Source organism: Coloeus monedula (assembly GCF_965178545.1).
Source record: "Coloeus monedula genome assembly, chromosome: 8".
Classification (NCBI taxonomy): domain Eukaryota; kingdom Metazoa; phylum Chordata; class Aves; order Passeriformes; family Corvidae; genus Coloeus; species Coloeus monedula.
The window spans coordinates 18,126,875-18,144,831 of record NC_138788.1 but is presented as its reverse complement, the minus strand read 5'-3'; the positions used below and the strand labels follow the sequence as shown (position 1 = coordinate 18,144,831).

The window sequence follows — 17,957 nt, the reverse complement described above, 5'->3', positions numbered from 1 at the left end:
TCTGAAGAGAAGAATCAAGGAGGAGAGATGGGGAGAGGAACAGGAAAGTGAAATCCTAAGATTCTGCTGGGAGCTTTGATCCCTTTCCTCGCATCCCTTTCCCTGCGTAGAAATGGAAAAGGCACCCCGCTCCCTCCGGTGCGGAGCGGCTAGCGTGGGAAAGCAGAGCCTGGCAGCTGAACGACAATGTGATGCTTGAAGAACCTTCTGCTCACTTTGTACATGAGGGATGGAAATCTCCAAAATACTCGGGCTCCTGGTAGAGCTCTCAAGTCTGCTATCCTGTCTCAGATGCGTGGAGGTAAGAAAAGGTTGTTTTTCTACCTGCTTGTAAGAAGTAACATGGCTCTTTTAATATCCTCACTATAAGTGGGTCTTATTATTACTTGAGTAAGTTTTTTAAAGCATTTAGGCAGCTGTGGTCTCTGGGAAGGACTGGGGACTTAGGGAGAGATGACTGTGCATATGAAATTCAGAAAAACAAACCAGGAAAGTAGGCTGTACAGGGGCTTGCAGATGCTTTGGCTTGGGTTTGCAGTGTTTCTCAGGCACTGCAGTGACCCTGGCTGGAGAGATCCTTTGTTTCTGTTCTTTGCTGATTGTCTCTCTTGCTGTTGTGGACAGATGATTTATAGCTGCACGGACCTGGGGCAATGCCTGTGGCACAGGCTGTTTGCACTGAATGTAATTGGTGATGATGGTCAGAGTTGGGGAATTTTGGAAGCTGCTACAGAAACTGGCAGCAACTAATCTTTCATTAGAAGGGAAGCTTATTACTTGGACTGCAGTACTTTTGTTTATGGCCCAGTTCCAAGAAGAGCGAGTCCACTCTCTCATATATATCGTGTTATTAGTCTGACCCATCCCTCTATCACAGGCAGGTTTACAGGTGTCTGCAGGTGTACACTAAAAGCGAGGGGTTGAGGGACCTGAATTGTGGTGCAGTCACAAAAGTACAGCTTAGCTTACTTTCTACTCTCTGCAAAGAGCTTTGAGATCTTCAGGTAAGTCCTTCAGCATTGTTGGTCCAGAAACCATTATGTGGGCTTGCAACAGCCTGATACATGCAGATAGATGGATTTTTGGCTGAAAAGGGTTTATCTGTGCATCCCTTTGTGCATATGCACCTGAGATCTGATCTGCTACTTCTGAACCATGTCAGGAATTCATCTTCCATATGCAGTATCCCATTCTGATTTCTGGAAGGTAAAGCTGGAGCTTGGCCATGGTTGTCAGCACCTGCTGGAACATATTCATAAGCTTGATTTGAAAATGATATCTGACATGAGTAGGTGTTGTTCTTGTCAGGTTTCTGTGGGAATTATCTCTGCTTATTCCAGAAGTGGATTTGTTTTAGTTCCAAATTTAACTTTTCCGCTTTTCCAGGGAGAGGTGAAGCTGAGAGAGGCAAAATTATTGCATTTTGAAGAAAACCACAATCATTACTAATTGCTAGTATTCTTTAGCTGCACATCTCTGCTCTGTGAATTACAACCCTTTGTTCATACAAAAGTATTAGAGATGTTCATTAAAAATGTTTAGAAAGTAATTAAACTACAAGGAGCTAGCAGAAGCATGTACAGTTTCTTCTTTTCACTCTGGGTCTGTGAAGGTTCTTGCACTTGCACACCATGTAGTGGTGTTGAGTGGAGATCTGTATCTTTCAAGTCTGTAGTCAAGTTACAACCACAAAAACCACTGCATATAAGAGGAAATGCAATTTTGGGGCCAGACAGGATGCTAGAATTCTGAGGACTTTGGTATTTTTTGGTTTTAGCTATTTAACCCCATTTGGATAATAATACCATAAGCCAGATCATATTTTCAAGTATTAAAAACAAAATCCTCAAAAAGCCATGTTGGGTTTTCTTCCCTGGATGTTTCCCACTTTATACATGGATGTTTATTACCATTTTAACAGGTATTCTGGGGGCATCATCCTGTCACTCATGTCACTCTGCTGCTGTGGCTATAGATGACTTGCCCTATAAATAGAGAGAGAATGAGTAGTTATTTTTCTTACTGATAATAATGATTTTCTTCTAGATTTTCTTTCCATAGGCATCTTACTCAGACTTCCAACTCTGTTGGAAACAAACAAGCAGAATCCTGTAATGTAGTGCTTAGATCAAGGGTAAATCTCTGTGGGCCAGTAATTATTCATTTAGCTGTTAGTGGATAGAGCTATGGTTGTATTTGAAGAGGAGCAATGGGGAGACCAGGGAAGAGGCTGGTTACTGGGGTGTGTTTGCCTAAAGCTGAGCTGCTTTTAGGGCATGCCCATGTTTATTTCATTGGATAATCATCTTTCTGCTTTTGCTCTGTTTCTTTTCCCAGGCTTTCCTGGGATCCAAGCCCAGCGAAAACCATTTGCAGAGTACAGGTAAGAACAAGAAGTTATTAATTCAGTCATTGGGCAGATTCTTTCCTGCAGTGGTGATCTGAGACCATAGGCATGATGAACCTCTGCTACTTGGCCTTCTTCCTTTCTTTCCATCACTTCTTCAATCTTTGCTCTTGCCCCAGTGTCTGTTTATCTCTTTCACCAACATGGCCAGACTATTTCTGTTTCTTCATGTTGAATGCTCCTGCAGCTCCCTGCTCCTCCCACATGTTCTTTTCCTTTAATCTATTTCTCTGCATTGGTCTTTTTTGCATGCTTACCTTTCCTTTGCTGTAATAACTACTGAATTCTCATACACCCCCTCTGTGTGTCCCAGTTGATGCCGAGCATATGGTTTGTTTTCCAGACACCGATTGGCAACTGCTTCTCATTTTTGTACCTTGCATTTAACCTTCAGCTGTCACTTAACCCCTCTGCGCTTGGCAGTGGCTGGAAGGCAAAAGACATGAAGCAAAGTTTCTTTGTACCCTTGCTATTTGCCCCATGTGCAGAAGGGTTTTCTGAAAGTGTTGGCTTCATTTTGTTTACTTAGTGAGTAGAGCTATAAATGTTGTCCCTTTCTCTGTCTACTCTTCCCATCTTATGGACTCTGAAAAGCCCACAGAACCTGGGGTTATTTTCCCACTTTGTTATTTCAGGGTCATGAATGGAGAGTTTTCTTCTTTTGTTAAGGACCATCATAAATTAATTATTGGGTATTTTTACACTGGATATTTCACATGGGCACTGAAACATTGGCACCTGCACTTCCACCAAGATAAATTCCCTTTCCCTTCCAATACATTGGCCAAGTTCAGATAAGCCAGGTGATCTGCTGATGTGTATAGGGAACATACATGCAATGAACTGCAGTGTCATTTCCCACCTTCCTGCTTTTTAGAGTGCTGCTCCAAAGTGAGTACATGTATTGCAAGTACAGTAATGGGAATCAGCTCAAATTGTCATGTTTGGGCCCTAAGTTAATGCTTTTCAAAGGTCTGTCTGGGCAGTTCATTGCTTCAGATCAATTTGTGGTTTAGATAGTGAGTATTGTGAACATTCTTTGAGCAGCACCTGGAAGAGTGATAAGAGTTGGAATCAAGCAAGCAGCAGTTGAGACTGCAGACAGGGGGTGTTTCACATAACCAGCTGGTGTCTCCCATGTTGTCTGAGTTTCAGTGTGCGATGCCTTAGGTGATGCTAACACTCCCTTCCTGTGCCCAGCGCCCAGCGTGTGTGCTGTGGGACCTCTCGGGTACTACAATGGCTCGCTGGCGGTCACCGAGGCCGGGGCAGAGTGTCTCAACTGGGCAGAGTTCCCTGATTATGTTCAGCAGTACCCAGACCGTGGCCTGGGGGACCACAACTACTGCAGGAACCCAGACGGGGGAACGACGCCCTGGTGCTTCTACCGGCTTGTGTCAGGGGCCATCGGCTGGGCCAACTGTGACTGTAACCAAGGTAATGGCTGCGCTGCCTCAGGGCTTCGGCCAGAATGTGTGCTGCACAGACTTGCAAGTGGCAGGTGGAACACCCTGTGGAAGACACACAGTACAAGGACTGTTCCAAATTGTTGAAATAATTAGTACTAGAGGCTAGCCTGTGTGGGAGAAGAACGTCTGTATATAGTAGGGGGTGGATTTAAGCTGCTGTAGCTGTAATGCCTTGTATAGATGTTTTATTCTCATACAAGGAGATGTCTTTTGTTTTCTACTGCTAACTTATGCCACTTTGAAAACATTTTTAGTTATGTGGAAAACAACCCACTTCTGCTCCTTTAGGGTCCATATCAGAACATTCCTCATGTAAGTGTAGCAGTTCAAATATAACAAGAAAAAAATCTTCTGTGGCAAGGCGGGTCATAAGCTTGGGTTAAACTTCCTCAGTGCTGGCACAAGGACTGCTGCTTACTTTGAGGCAAGCAAGGAGCTGAGCTCTCTCAATGCACTGGCTGCTGTGCAGCATTCTTGGAAATGTCCTGTTTGCTGACTTTCCTTGCTTTTCCTGCATTTTGCAGAACAGTTGAAGCACCAGTTTAATCAATGAATTGACAGTCTTTTCCCTTCCCAGTGGATGTGCTTTCAAAGATGGCTTCATTAAAGGGAAGGATATAAGTGTAGTGGTGTTGTGTGCCTGCACTGAGGTACTACAGACAGGAGTGTCCTTCTACAAGTACATAACTGAACGAGGAGATGTGCTTTCTAAACAGTGGTAGATATTTTTGGTGGGGTGGGAATTGAAAGGGCTAAACACTGGCACTTGTTTTTCTTAGAGAAATTAGAGAGGATTCATCTCTGTTACTGAACATCTCACTGTAGCAACAGAGTCATGCAGGTGAAATGGTTGATGGAAATAGATCAGTGGAGTGTCAGGAGTAATTAGATAGCCTGCCATTTTCATACACCCTTTCAAGATAGCATGTAAAATCATCCCCAGAAGGAGAATCCCAGAGCTGTGGCAGAAGCCAAATTTCCTGCTGGTGTTACCATGGATTTGAAAAGAGTGTAACACCAACCATCCTCCCAAGCAGCCATTGTTGGGACTGGGAAGGTGCCACATCCCACACTCCTTCATGCACATCACTTTAGTGCCAGCACAGGCAAAACAGAGAAGAAAGAAGCCAAGTTCAGTTCAGCTCTTTAGACTTGCTGGTCTAAAACTTCATCAGCAGATAGCAGCTGGTTTTTGGTTGGTATTTTCTTTCCTCTTTTGGAAGGTGCTGTGCGGTTGGCTGAAGACAGTAGTGTGGAGCTGTACTTCAATGGACTCTGGGGTACCATTTGTGCTGACCACTGGACTGACTGGGATGCCAGTGTTGTCTGCAGGCAACTAGGTCTCAGGTGGGAACCTCAGTCTGGTTGTGAGAGTTACATGCTTGTGTGGCTTTTGAAAGAGCAGCCTCTGTGGTTACAGTCCCTCTGGCACAGTGTGTTGGCTGGTGCAAAGGAGTTTGTTTTGTGGGCTAAATTCCCACTTACCAGGGTCCTTTTGTACTGTTTTCTTTCTGTGGCTACATCCAACCCAGTTAGCACTTTTTTAAAGAATAATTTCTGCTTCATGCTCCAGGCTGTGAAAAGTGAGCTGTGAGATCAAATTCCCTTTTAATGATCATCAGCTGGAGTTACTAAGTGATCTAACAGAAGTTTTAGCAGTATGAACCCTCTTTGGGTATCTGGGATTTGGATATTCACACTTCCAAATAGCAAGGAGATAAGGTCCACAGAGAAGGAAGGTGATTCAGATAGTTTGGTGTTTGAGTCTGTTAATGGGTTTGTTCATTGCTCTCAAACAAGGGTGCAATTTCTGACTATACCAACTCCTCTGCAGTAGGCAGGCACAAAAAAAGGTTAGGAAGTGCTCTGTGTTTCCTTGTGCTTTCCCATTAGACTGTAAATGGTCACCCCTTTATGCACTTCCAATCAGCTGGGCACACTGGGATGTGAAATTGTCACAACTGGACTAGAGAGTCACAACAACTGAGGGAACTTGTAAGTCAAGCTGGCTGTGACATTTCATTGCTCTGTTGCATCCTCTGTACCAGTGAGATCGGCACAGCTGGGAAAAAGAGTCATCCTGGACCATGGCCTGTTCCCCTGCACCTGCAGTCAGCAAACTGCCATGGAGATGAGGAAGCCCTGCTGCAGTGTGCCTATCAGGAAGCTGTGTCAGGAGCTTGTAACCAGGGGAGTGCTGTGGTAACCTGTGTTCCTCCAGAAGGTAAATCTCCAGGGGAAGTTTGCTCCCTGCATCTTCCATCACTGTTGCTGATAAGATGTAAAAGGTGAAGCTGTGGAGAGAAAATAACTGGAAAATGTTCTTCTTTCACCTGCTGTGCAGGTGACTTTCTTCCTTCCATTGGAAAATTGTCCATCTCTTCCCAATCCCAAATACTCATAATGGGTATACATCTCAATCACTGAAAGATGGCTGATGCTTATGGTCACATCCCCTTTTTATCAAGCCAGGTTTTTGTCTGCAGGCAGCAAACCCCTGGTCACCACAGCAGCCAGTTAAAGAGCTGTACTCTGGATCAGCAGTACCTCACTCTGGGGGCTGCAATCACAGGTGCTTATGGGGGGTTTAGAGGGGAGAATGTGGTAAGAGAGCATCCCAAGAGCTCCTCTGGCTAGAGAATGGTTCTACACCCTGAACTGCTGGATGTGCTTTGTCTCTGTCTTGTTCTGGTGTGCTCTCTTTGCCTTTCTTGAAGCACAGGTGTAGGTGCCCCACTGCGTATAGTTGGGGGGAAGGAGAGCTTTGAAGGGCGAGTGGAGGTTTACCATGATGGCAAGTGGGGAACCATCTGTGACGACCAGTGGGATGACCGGGATGCTGAAGTAGTCTGTAGACAGCTGGGACTCAGGTAATTTCCCTGCTGTATGTCATGCAACAGTAATAGAAGTAGGCAGAATGAAGAACATGAGAACATGTCCCTTCACTATATTACCAGCCCTTCCTACAGGAGATATACAGAAACCCTGGAAAACATAATTCTGGACTAATCATCATATGAAGGGATTTTGTACCCCATTCCTGTCAATTTTATGGGTTTGTGCTGTGTAAAAAATATTTGGCACATTCCCGTCTAAGGATTGTTTGTGTTTACCCCTGTTCATCATTTTTGCATACATGTCCTAATGCAAATCTTGTTGGCCTCAGTGACAACTTGTCATGGTGATTTCCATATGTGAACTGCAGTTGCTTACTTGGTTAAGTTTAAACACCTCCAGTTTCACTGGCTGCACTTAACCCTCTTCAGACAGGAAAGCAAGTGAGAACACCTCATTCTCCTGTGTGCCATTCAGTGCTTAACATGGGAGCTGTTGTATACTGAGCATTCTTGAAAATCACATCAGTACAGGATTATTTAAAATAGATTATTCAAATTTGAGATCACTCAATCTTTGGGAATTTTGCCTGTTATGAGATTGTAACTGAGACTGATGTTACATCATTGTCTGCAGAAGTCCCCGTGTGTCTGAACTGTTCATGTGTTTTTGTTTTTTCATTTTTGTTATTTGTTGGAAGGGCTTATTACAAACTTTCCAATAACATATTTCAATTAACAGTAGGCAACTCCACTGTGTCAAAAATACAGATGATCTATGGGAGGACAGTGACCCAACATAGGAGAGTCCCTGTGCAAGAGAATCTGAGGACATAAGACTGTGGCCTTTCTTACTGAGCATACATGTCTGTAATGTTTACAGTGGGACCCCAAAAGCCTTGTCATGGGCTCACTATGGGCAGGGATCTGGCCCAATCCTGCTGGATGAAGTGCAGTGCTCAGGGAATGAACTCTCCCTTGATCAGTGCAAGAAGAGCGACTGGGGACAGCAAAACTGTGACCACATTGAAGACGCTGGGGTCTCCTGTGACCCTTTCACAGGTACAGAAGTACCACTCTGCCAGTCAGGTGCAGTTGGTCTTACCCTCACATTACTTGGCTTGCTCAGCAGCTAACCCTCTGGTTCAGGATCCTGCACAGCTTCCATGCATGGCTCCCACAAGGGCTGCCAGATGTGGAAGCAGAGAGCAAGGGAATGGATCAGAGGCAGACTTGATGGTGTTCCCGCAGTTTTGCTTAGGTGGTGTGGAAAGGCTGAAGTGAATCCTCCCTTGACAGATGGGCATGTTTGGAAGCAATGAACATTGTTTCTTGAGTACCCACGGACATCTGTGTCTTTTGTTTCTGTTATTCATGGGTGGTACAGAGACCTAGCAATGGTGCACAGGCTGTTGCTTTTCTCCCCTGCTGAGTGCTGCCCTTTCCTTCTCCCACCCCTTGCAGAGGGCACTGTCCGGCTGGCTGGCGGCCGCAGCCCTGGCGAAGGCAGGGTGGAAGTTTATTACAATGGAGACTGGGGCACAGTGTGCGATGATGGCTGGACAGACCTCGGTGCCCAGGTGGTCTGCAGGCAGCTGGGCTTCAGGTAGGACTGAGAGTGTGTGTAGTGTCTGTGCTTCCTAATTTCAAGGATTAGATTCCATCACCCTTCACTGGAATAGGCTGGACCTTAATCCTTCAATGCTGTCTTTGTTAGAAGGCTTATTACCATTATACAACTTATTAAGGAAAGATTAATAGGTATCCACATCCTTTTCAAGGGGCAAAAATAAGTCTATTATCTCTCGCTTCAGCCTGTTTTGAAAGCAGATAACAGGCTTAATACAATCTTTATGAACCCCTCAGCATTGCCAAAAAGTTCTCTTTAATGCTCCTTAAATTTGCAGGTCTCACCTCTGCTCTGTCAGTGCAAGGATATCACCTATCTGCTCCATCACCTATATGAGTCACCTGCTTCAGTAGTTGAACAAAGACCATCAGGGCAAAGAAAGAGTAATAATAGGGATTTTCAGCCCATTGCTGAGCTGTCATCCCTTCAGGCAGGAGTTTGGGAAAGATTTAAAATCAGGATACTGTAGTTTTTCAGCTAGTAAAGTGGGGTTTTGTGGATTTTAAAAAATATTATTAGGGTCTCCTTCTAAAATTTCAACTTTATAGACAAAAAAAGACTAAATGAAATTCTTCCCTATGAGTTCAGCTACATACTGTGTTTGTCATCTCTTTTAGTGCCTAAAAGTTTGTAGCTTTCTGCAGTTCAATTCCAGGTAGCTGCTTCCTATAAAAAGAACTAGAATTACTCAAATGTTGACATTTTTGATGCCTCCTCTGCCAGCCCCTCCCCAAATTGATGTACCTGGTGCCATATCTGCAAGGCATCCTCTGCTGGCCCTCTGTGCCTTTGCATGTGGCTTTGTCCAGACACTAGAAAATGGACTGGTCTGAGCAGACCTCCCTGAATACTGAAACTGGTGAGATGTGAAGGTGTTTGGTTGCCATCCTGTGTGTCCACTGAGTGGTTTAGGTCAGGAGGCCACCAGTACCACAGTTAAGCAGAGGAGTTTCTCTTTGGATATGAGCTTGGGTCCCTGTGTAGCATTTGGAGTTTTAATGTTATTTTCTGTTTCCTTCCTCTAGTGGTCCTGCTTTCCTGGCCTCTGAAGGGGATTATGCTGCTGGCCAAGGCCTCATCTTACTGGATGACGTGGCATGTGTGGGGACAGAGCTGTCCCTCCTGGACTGTCCCCACAGCAACTGGGGGCAGCATGACTGCTCCCATGCTGAGGACCTGGGAGTCCGCTGTTCCCCAGAAAGCAACACGGTCATGGATGGCAGTCTGGGTAACTCACCTTGCTCTTGCCCTGAACAATGGGGAAGTTTCACCTTCTGGTCTATTCCCTTGGAAGCTCTGGCAGATGTGGGACTTTTCCCTGTGCTGTTTCAACAAGGGGTCTGCTTTTCGAGGAGGAATAAGCCCTGGCTGAATTGGGGCACAGCCACAAATCTGTAGCTCCACCAGACCTACTATCAGATCAGCAGATAAATTGAAACTGGAGAGAGCTGTATTGGCAGTCTCTGAAACAAACCTGAGGGGCTGAGGGACAGTGGCTGCCTTAGTGTGCCATTGCTCAAGGGAACCCTTTACCTAGACCTTTTACTGGTGTGTTTACATTAGTGCCACACCTCGCCAAGACAAGAGGACTTCACATGCAAGGGGTTGTTGTTTGCACTCCCTTGTGTGGATGGCACACTTCTAGTTAAAACTGTGAAAGTATTTCATGTTAGCGTAATTTCCTCATTTATATAATGCCTGATACTCTCCCCTTTCCTTACTACAGGATACTTTCCACTTTGTGAGACATTTTTTATTGAAATAGTTGGCATCCAACATTTTTGTTTTTCCTGGATGCAGAACTCTTCTCTTGCTTAGAATCAATGGATTTTTTCCCAGGCATGTTTAAGCTTGTCTAACTCTTGGCTCAGGAGTTAATAACTTTCTTTCTGTTCTTGTTCTCCTCTTTACTCAGCTTTCAGAGTATGAGCCACTGATGATTTCCAGTATGTATTAAATAAATTAATATGTATGTAGTCTTCTGATTCAGCACAGAGGTAAAATGTCTCATATAGACACACTTTTTTTTTTTTTTTCTTGTTTTAAGCTTACTGATGTCTGGGATTCATCTTTTTCTATAGAACCCAAATTTTGGATACCTGACCCCTCTGGTGTTTTTGCTTGCAGCAGCACATGTGTTTTCTCCTTCAGGGCCTCCCATGCGGCTGGTGGATGGAGAAAGCACCAAGGAGGGCCGGGTTGAAGTATTGCTGAATGGGCAGTGGGGCAGTGTCTGTGATGATGACTGGACAGACAGAGATGCCGCAGTGGTTTGCAGACAACTGGGATTCAGGTAGGAGCTGTGGTATGGGCATCTTACAGATAGAAACACTCTCGGGGGAGCACTTCTAGACTTGTTTCTGGGGGCTTAGTTTTCGTTTTGGCACACCCACATATGCTTGAGGGAGTAGGCTGCTCTTCTCACTGTACTGCTGTCTGTGTGTGGAGTGACATGTAAATATTATTCGTAAAATGTGCTGGTCCCTCAGGTTCACTTGCCTCCTGCTCACTGCAGATTAGCCACCCTCTCTCTAATTGCAGTGGTACAGCAAAAGCCAGGGCAATGGCTTATTTTGGTGAAGGCCATGGGCCCATCCATCTGGACAACGTAGAATGCAGTGGCATGGAGCACAACCTGGAGCAATGTGCCAGGCCTGACACCAGGATTCGCAGCTGCTGGCACAGTGAGGATGCTGGGGTGATCTGTGACTATACGGAAGACAAGGTCCAAGATATCAGGAGAACAGGTGACATGCCCATTTCTTCTATGCAGGAATCTGGAGTTCTGGTTGTAGGATCTCTGCATGCTTTTGTGGTTTCTCCCTGTCATTCTTGTCTTTGGCTGAAACTTCACCTAGAAAATAAGCATGTCCTGTCCTGCACCTCCTAGTTTTTTCTTGTTTTCATTGTATCTTCTTAGCAGCACAGAGTGTTCCAGATTGGTGTAAGAAGCTCCACCCCTGTCAGGCTTTTGAGCCTGCAGAACTTCCCTACAGCCAAGCCACTATACTCGTCCTTAGAACAGCAACCATAAGCAAGCTTTGGGGTTTAGAGTACTGAGGAAGTATAGATATAAGTCCCATTCCTGGCATAAGACTATAGAGACTGCAGGTAAGCAGCTCCAGTGAAATTAAGGAAACCTATGGGATCAAATCTTCTATGAATTCCATATGCACAACACAGCGCAGTCGATTACCTTGAGAATTAATGCCCTCAGAGAAGGTGAATGGTATTTGGCTCTGTGACAGCAATGCTGATGCATAAGGTGAAGATCCCTACCTAACTGCTCTAACTTTGCTATGCAGGTCCAGAGTCTGGTGTGTGTGGGATGCGCCTGCTTCACCATCGCAAGAAAAGGATCATAGGTGGAAACAAGTCTCTGAGGTACTACCCTGTAATTGCTGAGAGAGCCAGACTGGTTCCAGCTTTCCATTGGGCTCTGGAAATAGCCTGGCAGATGCTGCCTACATTAACACATTTTCACTGGTGATTTTTGAACTTGGTTTGGACAGTGTGCTATCTAGGGAAGAATGCAAGCCAGCTGAGCCCAGACAGGACAGAGTGGACGGGAAATGAGGGAAATGGCTCCCATGTGTGTGACACCTCTTATTCCTCTATTTCTTCTTCAGAGGCAGTTGGCCATGGCAGGCCTCACTGCGGCTGAAGGGTTTTCGTCGAGATACTCGTCTGCTGTGTGGAGCAACACTGATCAGCAGCTGCTGGGTGGTGACTGCAGCCCACTGCTTCAAAAGGTATGTTTGGGAGTGGGGAGCCCCGAGGGATACTCAGTGATGAACAAGATAACCTCATACAAGTTTATCCTCCCAGCCCAGTGGAACCACATGAGCAGTTTCTAAACCAAGACCTTCAGGTTATGATGTATGTGATCTTGGAGTGCTTATGGGGATGACTCAATATAGACTTGCTTTTTCCTTCCCTGCTTACACCTGGCCTCTTAACTCTGAGGCTGTACAGCTTAAAGGGAACCAGCATTTTGCCATTCTTAAGTGCTTTAAGGAACTGTGAACAGGACAGTTCACAAGCCTGTTGCAACTATAGTAATCATTTTTATAGGAAAAAAGTCCTGTGCATGGTAGATACTGATTTGGGACACCAAATCTGCAACAGCTGGTGTGATCATATCTGCTAAAGAGGTCCCACAGTCCTGCAGCTGGCACTGTGGTGTGAGGAGGTGGTTCAGTCTCATAGCAACTGAGACTTGTGTGTCTGCTTCCCTCTTGGTAGGAATATCAAGATCTTGAGTCTGTTTTTCTCCAGGTTTGGCGTTGATGTGCGGCGCTACCTCCTGCGGGTGGGCGATTACCACACAGGCGTGAAGGATGAGTTTGAGAGGGAGCTGCCCGTGGAGCGGATTGTCCTCCACAAGAACTACTGGGCTGGCAGCAATGATAATGACATAGCCCTGGTTCGGATGCGGGGCAGAGAAGGGCACTGTCTCTCCTTCAATCACCACGTTCTGCCCGTCTGCCTGCCCGACAGGAGAGAGAGGTCTGACATCAACAGGCAAGCCTGCATCATCTCTGGCTGGGGAGACACAGGTGAGTGGTGGGGCTTTGAGGGGCAAGAGGGGTGAGGAAGTTTGGCTTCAGAAGCCTATATGGGCCATTAATTTATGTCAACTCAAGGCTATGTTTTCACTGCTCCTATTGTCTGTGCCAGCGCATGGTGCTAAGGAATGGGGAGATGAGGTGGGTTTTGTGCTGTTGTGTTTTCTTCTGATTTTGAGGCTTATTAAGTCAGCTCAATATTGGTGAAAGCTTTGGTTTCCATAGCATCCCTCTGAAACTGTGGGAGAGACAAATGTTGCCATCTGGCCAGGGTCCTCTCTTTCTTCCCCTTTCTACATGTTTCCCACAGCAGACCCCTAAGGGAGCAGCATGTGCAGAGCCACTATACCAAGCCCATGGGAGGCCCCCATGTTTCCATGACTTCCTGCCGTCTTCATGATACTGTTATAGTGAAGTGAGAGCTTAGAGGTGGAAGGAGCCCTCTGAGAGGGAAATCTCTCTCAGACTACCTTGCTTGATCTCCCTGTGTATTTCTGCAAGCCCAGATGGGCTCTGAGTCTGGTTTCTTCCCTGGATTCAAGACAGCCTGGACCTGTCCTGTCTGAGCACATCGCTGTGAAGTTTCCTAGGTAAAAGGGAGGAGGGAGGCCTTTCTGAGGCTGCTATGACTGGAGAAAAGCCATATATTTAGAAATACTTCCTGCCAAAATCCCCAGGAGCTCTACTGTTGATTTTGGACTTGCCCATCCTTCTCAGCTGTTTCCCCAGCTGTTTAACTGCAAGTACATATTTGCCTTTGGAGTCAGTTGTGCCAGTTGCACATGTCACTTCAGGATGTTTGGGGTGGATCAAGGAGCAACTTAGCCATGTAACTACCTTAAGCTGTACTGGAGCTTAGTGGAAAGAATCCTTCCCACGCACCAAACCCAGCTTTCTCAATGAGGAGCACTTACCTACTACCTTGTGAACTTAGATAAATCTTGGGCACAGAAAGGTCATACTCTAATATAGCACATTAGCCTTATGTTCTGAGCAACCCTGGGGTAATAAAGAAATTTGATCAAATAGACACAAATCTGGCCAAAGATAAAGTGAACTCCCTTTGAATAATATTTGAATGCCTTTGAAACATCTTCTAAAACTTCTCTGAGCATTGAGCACTTAACAGGTACTACTGCATTTATTCTCTTGAGAAAACACTGTCCTTGCATTACTGAGGAGGAAATGGAGGTTTGGAGAGGTGAAATAAATTTGAGCAAGGTTCAAGTTACTTGTTGGCAGAACCAGGAGCAAGACTCATCCTTTGATCTAACCTTTTTCTACAACCATCTTCCCCACATCTTTGATCTTACAGCTCTTTTTTTGTGGTCTGGCTTGGCATCACTGTTTTCTGAAGTTCTTGTGGTTCAGAGATGCTAAGCTCAGCCTATTTCTGTGCTGCAGATTTGACACGAAATGTATAAGTGTTTGTTTTTGTAGGGAACACTGTTGCACCAGGTTGCTACTGTTGTCTGTACTTGAATGAGTCTGGCTGGTCTGTTTTGTTCCAGGAAAGTCCTATTCAAGAACCCTGCTGCAGGGGGTGGTGCCCCTTCTCCCACGGGAAGACTGTGAGGCCCGTTATGGGCGGAAGTTCACCAACCGCATGATTTGTGCTGGGAACCTCTCTGAAGATAAACGGGTGGACAGCTGTCAGGGTGACAGTGGAGGGCCACTCATGTGTCAGAGATCAAATGGACGCTGGATCATTTTGGGCATCACTTCCTGGGGGTATGGCTGTGGTCGGAAGGATTCACCTGGTGTATACACAAAGGTCAGCAAATTCGTACCCTGGATCAAGAAAGTGACCAAGCTAAAATGAAAATGACTGAACTCTAGGAATTTCAGCATGTGGTCCTTTTGCCCTGCAGCAGCAGAAGGCTGAGGCTTGTGGTCTGTGACTGATGGAGATTTATTTTGTCATTGGACACTGGCAAAAGACTTTAATGTAGAACTGAAAGGAAAAGAGTTATGACTGATTCTTTAAAGTCTTTGGTTTCGCTTTAGTCTGTAATCCGTAAGCAGAGAAAGCAGGTGCACAGTGGTAACACCGATAAGTATGCATTGCTCTAAATATCTGAATCCTGTAATGCAATCAAACTTATTCCTTTGCCCTGGCACACAGAAATGGTAGAAGTAGAGAGAGACCTACTGCTGCAAATCTATTCCTGGTTGTATGTTTGGACAGCTGAAACATGCTGCAAGGAGAGGTGAGATGCTTGGAATATGGTCCCAGGTGCTGGCATCGTGGAAATCTTCAGATATTTTTTCATAACAGCTCTCTTCAATTCCAGGAATCAGAAGATTTGACCTGAGGTTGAGGAACAGGCCAAGAGTTGGGTTTTTTAGCTTCCCTGTTATGTCTCTAGGGGGAACCTTTTCTCTTCTGAATAGTAGGTCTGCTTCCATACGATCCCTTTCAAGTGTCTGCCTGTACTGAGAGATGCTTGTCCCCCCTGCTGTAATCCTCTGTCACACACTTCCAGCTGCCAGATGCTATGGTTTCATTGCTGCTTTTTTGCTATAATAGTTTGTGTGTGTGGTTGGGCTTTTTTTGTTTCCTTAAAATAACATCTTCTAGAATCAGTTGTTGGTGTGAGAGGCAGTAGCTTTCTTGCTGTCAAGATTACTAACAAGAACTTAAAAATGTGACCTCAAGTGGCTGAATAGACATGTTATTTTTCTTTAAATCCAAATGTAATGTTAATCTCAAACATTCAGGTGTTGAATCGTGATTTAACAGCACTGTGGTGACTTCCTATTGGCCCTTTATTCATCATAGTTATTAGCTGCCCTTTGTTTGTGCTGCTAGTCTTTAATATCTCTGTGTTCAGAGTTTTCCATGAAACATGGAATCACTCCTGGGGTATAGATACACCTCAAGCAAATTACTCACTCCTTGTGAAAAACAGTAAGTGTCCTGCAAAGCAGCTTCCCACTTTCCTGAAGTGTGTCCTATTCTTGAAACCTCTGGGCTATGCCTCCTTTTTTGTCTTCTTTGTGCTGTTTCTCTTTTCATTCCTCTCAGTGAGAGTAAACTGGCTTAGCTTGAGGGTATGCAAGCACTGTCATCAAGCTGTAGTTCTCAGCCTGGACAGATACAATGCTGAGACAAAGCAAGGGTTATTGAATACTACAATTTCTTCCTTCTGTCTCCTCCAAACAAATGAATTGTGTTCCCTCGTATGCCTTAAGCACTTTTTAAAGTTAATTTTTTATTCTTGAGTAGGTAAAAAAATGTAAGTAGACAGAAGGGCTAAGTGCCTTAACGGTTGTGCAGTGCAGCTTCTTCTCACTGTGTGCAGATAAGGCAGAGAAAAGAAAGGTCTGTGCAGGAGCAAAAAGCTTTGATGTATAACCAAGGGCTTGAATGTGGAGGATTAATACAGGATGGGACACATGGAACTTGTGCTAGATGTTCATGTTTTGGGTAGGCAGAGTCTGGAAGGCAGAGTCTGGAAGGTCTGCACTCAGGGCATTGAGATGTTCAGTATCTGCGTATTACCAATGCAAGAACAAAAGGCAGAGCACAGTGTGTGGATTAGCAATGTCATATTGCATGTGGTGATGTGTGTGACAGAGTTCTAGAAATTGCCTTGGGTTCAAGAAGTAATGATTGCCCAAACCTTTAATTTGTCTTCTATAAAATAGCTTAATGTAAAGGTGCTGACCTGACTAGGTGGCTGATTTTTGTGTGTGAAGGCTAAACTAAACAGTTTCACTTACCCTTTCCAGGTGTTATAGGACAGCTGGGCTACCAGTGTTGCAATGGGCTGCTTTAAAATTCTGCTTGCAAACTTTATTTTAACAAAGAATTGTCAGCATCTTTAAAACATGCAATGTCAGGACTCCTGCAAACTGGCCTTTGAGACAAACCTGATCCATTTCTGCCTCTTCTTGAGGTGCTGAATGTCTTCAGCGCAGGTTTGTGCTGATAACCCTGTTTAAAATGCCAGACTGATCCCTTGGCAGCACTGTGCTTGGCTCCACACTGGCTGTGTTGTCCTATGGCTGCTGGCAGAGTCTCTAAAATGCAAGCTGCAGACTGCTCCTTATCTCCCAGGAATTAAAATGCCAAGAAGACCGAGGGGAATTATGTCACAGACCTCTCATCTTGTGGGGGATTAAATGCCAAGTTCTACACTGGCAGGAGCAGTACCTGTCTGGGAAGCATGGAGGGATTTGGCTTTCACCTTCAGCCTCCCCTGAGCTAGCATGCTACAGCAGCTCAAATGCTGTGCCTTGGGTGCTATCACATCTCTGGTTTAACCTGGTTTGATCTTTCAGTTTATACCCATAACCCCAACAGGCATAGGAACACCCAAAGGATGACACTGTGAGGTTATTTCCCTAAACCTACTTAGCAGGTGACCATTCAGGAGTTAGCATCAATTACCATGTAACACAAGTGAGATGCAGGCCTGGCATTGTCTTCTGAAATTCCCATGTTCTATTTAAAAATATTTCTTTCTCTTAGATCTTATCACTATGAAGGCTGTGAGAATTCTTGTAATTACCACCCTCCAAGTCCTGCATGAGCCGGGAGGAGGGAAGGAAGTATCCAATCTCCTTTGCCTGGTTTTATACCTTACTGGCGCTGTAGGCAAGCCTGTCAATACTTTCCTACATTAACCTGGCCTGTTGCTCTTCACTGTTTAACCTGGGACTGTGGCCCAAACCAAACTCATATGCTTTGCCACTGAGGCTTACTGGAACTGCCTGGTTGGATGAGCAACACTCAATCACCCTAGAACTGTATTTTATAATGTTGGACAGCAGCAGATGTTTCAAAAGATAGTATGTGTGAGTTGTACTGAGCAAGTTTTAACAACATTCCTTTTGGGGAATTTTGTTCTTGCCCATTTAAATTAATTACTTGCATTACTATTATCATCATTAAAAATGGAAGTACAAATACTTGGTCCTCTAGGTGTTGTACAAACACTGTGCACTATCCTTTTTTCTTTTTTTTTTTTCCCTAAAGTATAAGAGTTTATATCTCTAACTTTAATGTAACCAGCCTTCATCTTCCATATAAATGTTTAAATT

At 44.9% G+C, this 17,957-nt stretch overlaps 1 protein-coding gene across 1 annotated transcript; it reads left to right on the top strand.

Moving 5' to 3' along the window:
• Positions 1-229: 229 nt before the first annotated feature.
• On the top strand, positions 230-14,730 carry LOC309575803 (neurotrypsin-like; the record flags this gene model as incomplete). Its single annotated transcript, XM_082286617.1, has 15 exons — positions 230-301; positions 2,338-2,383; positions 3,608-3,844; positions 5,100-5,223; positions 5,925-6,100; positions 6,599-6,746; positions 7,594-7,772; positions 8,175-8,316; positions 9,366-9,568; positions 10,492-10,633; positions 10,882-11,087; positions 11,646-11,724; positions 11,970-12,092; positions 12,619-12,899; positions 14,420-14,730. 15 exons carry the CDS (start codon positions 230-232, stop codon positions 14,728-14,730), a joined length of 2,469 nt encoding a protein of 822 aa, XP_082142743.1.
• Positions 14,731-17,957: the final 3,227 nt, after the last annotated feature.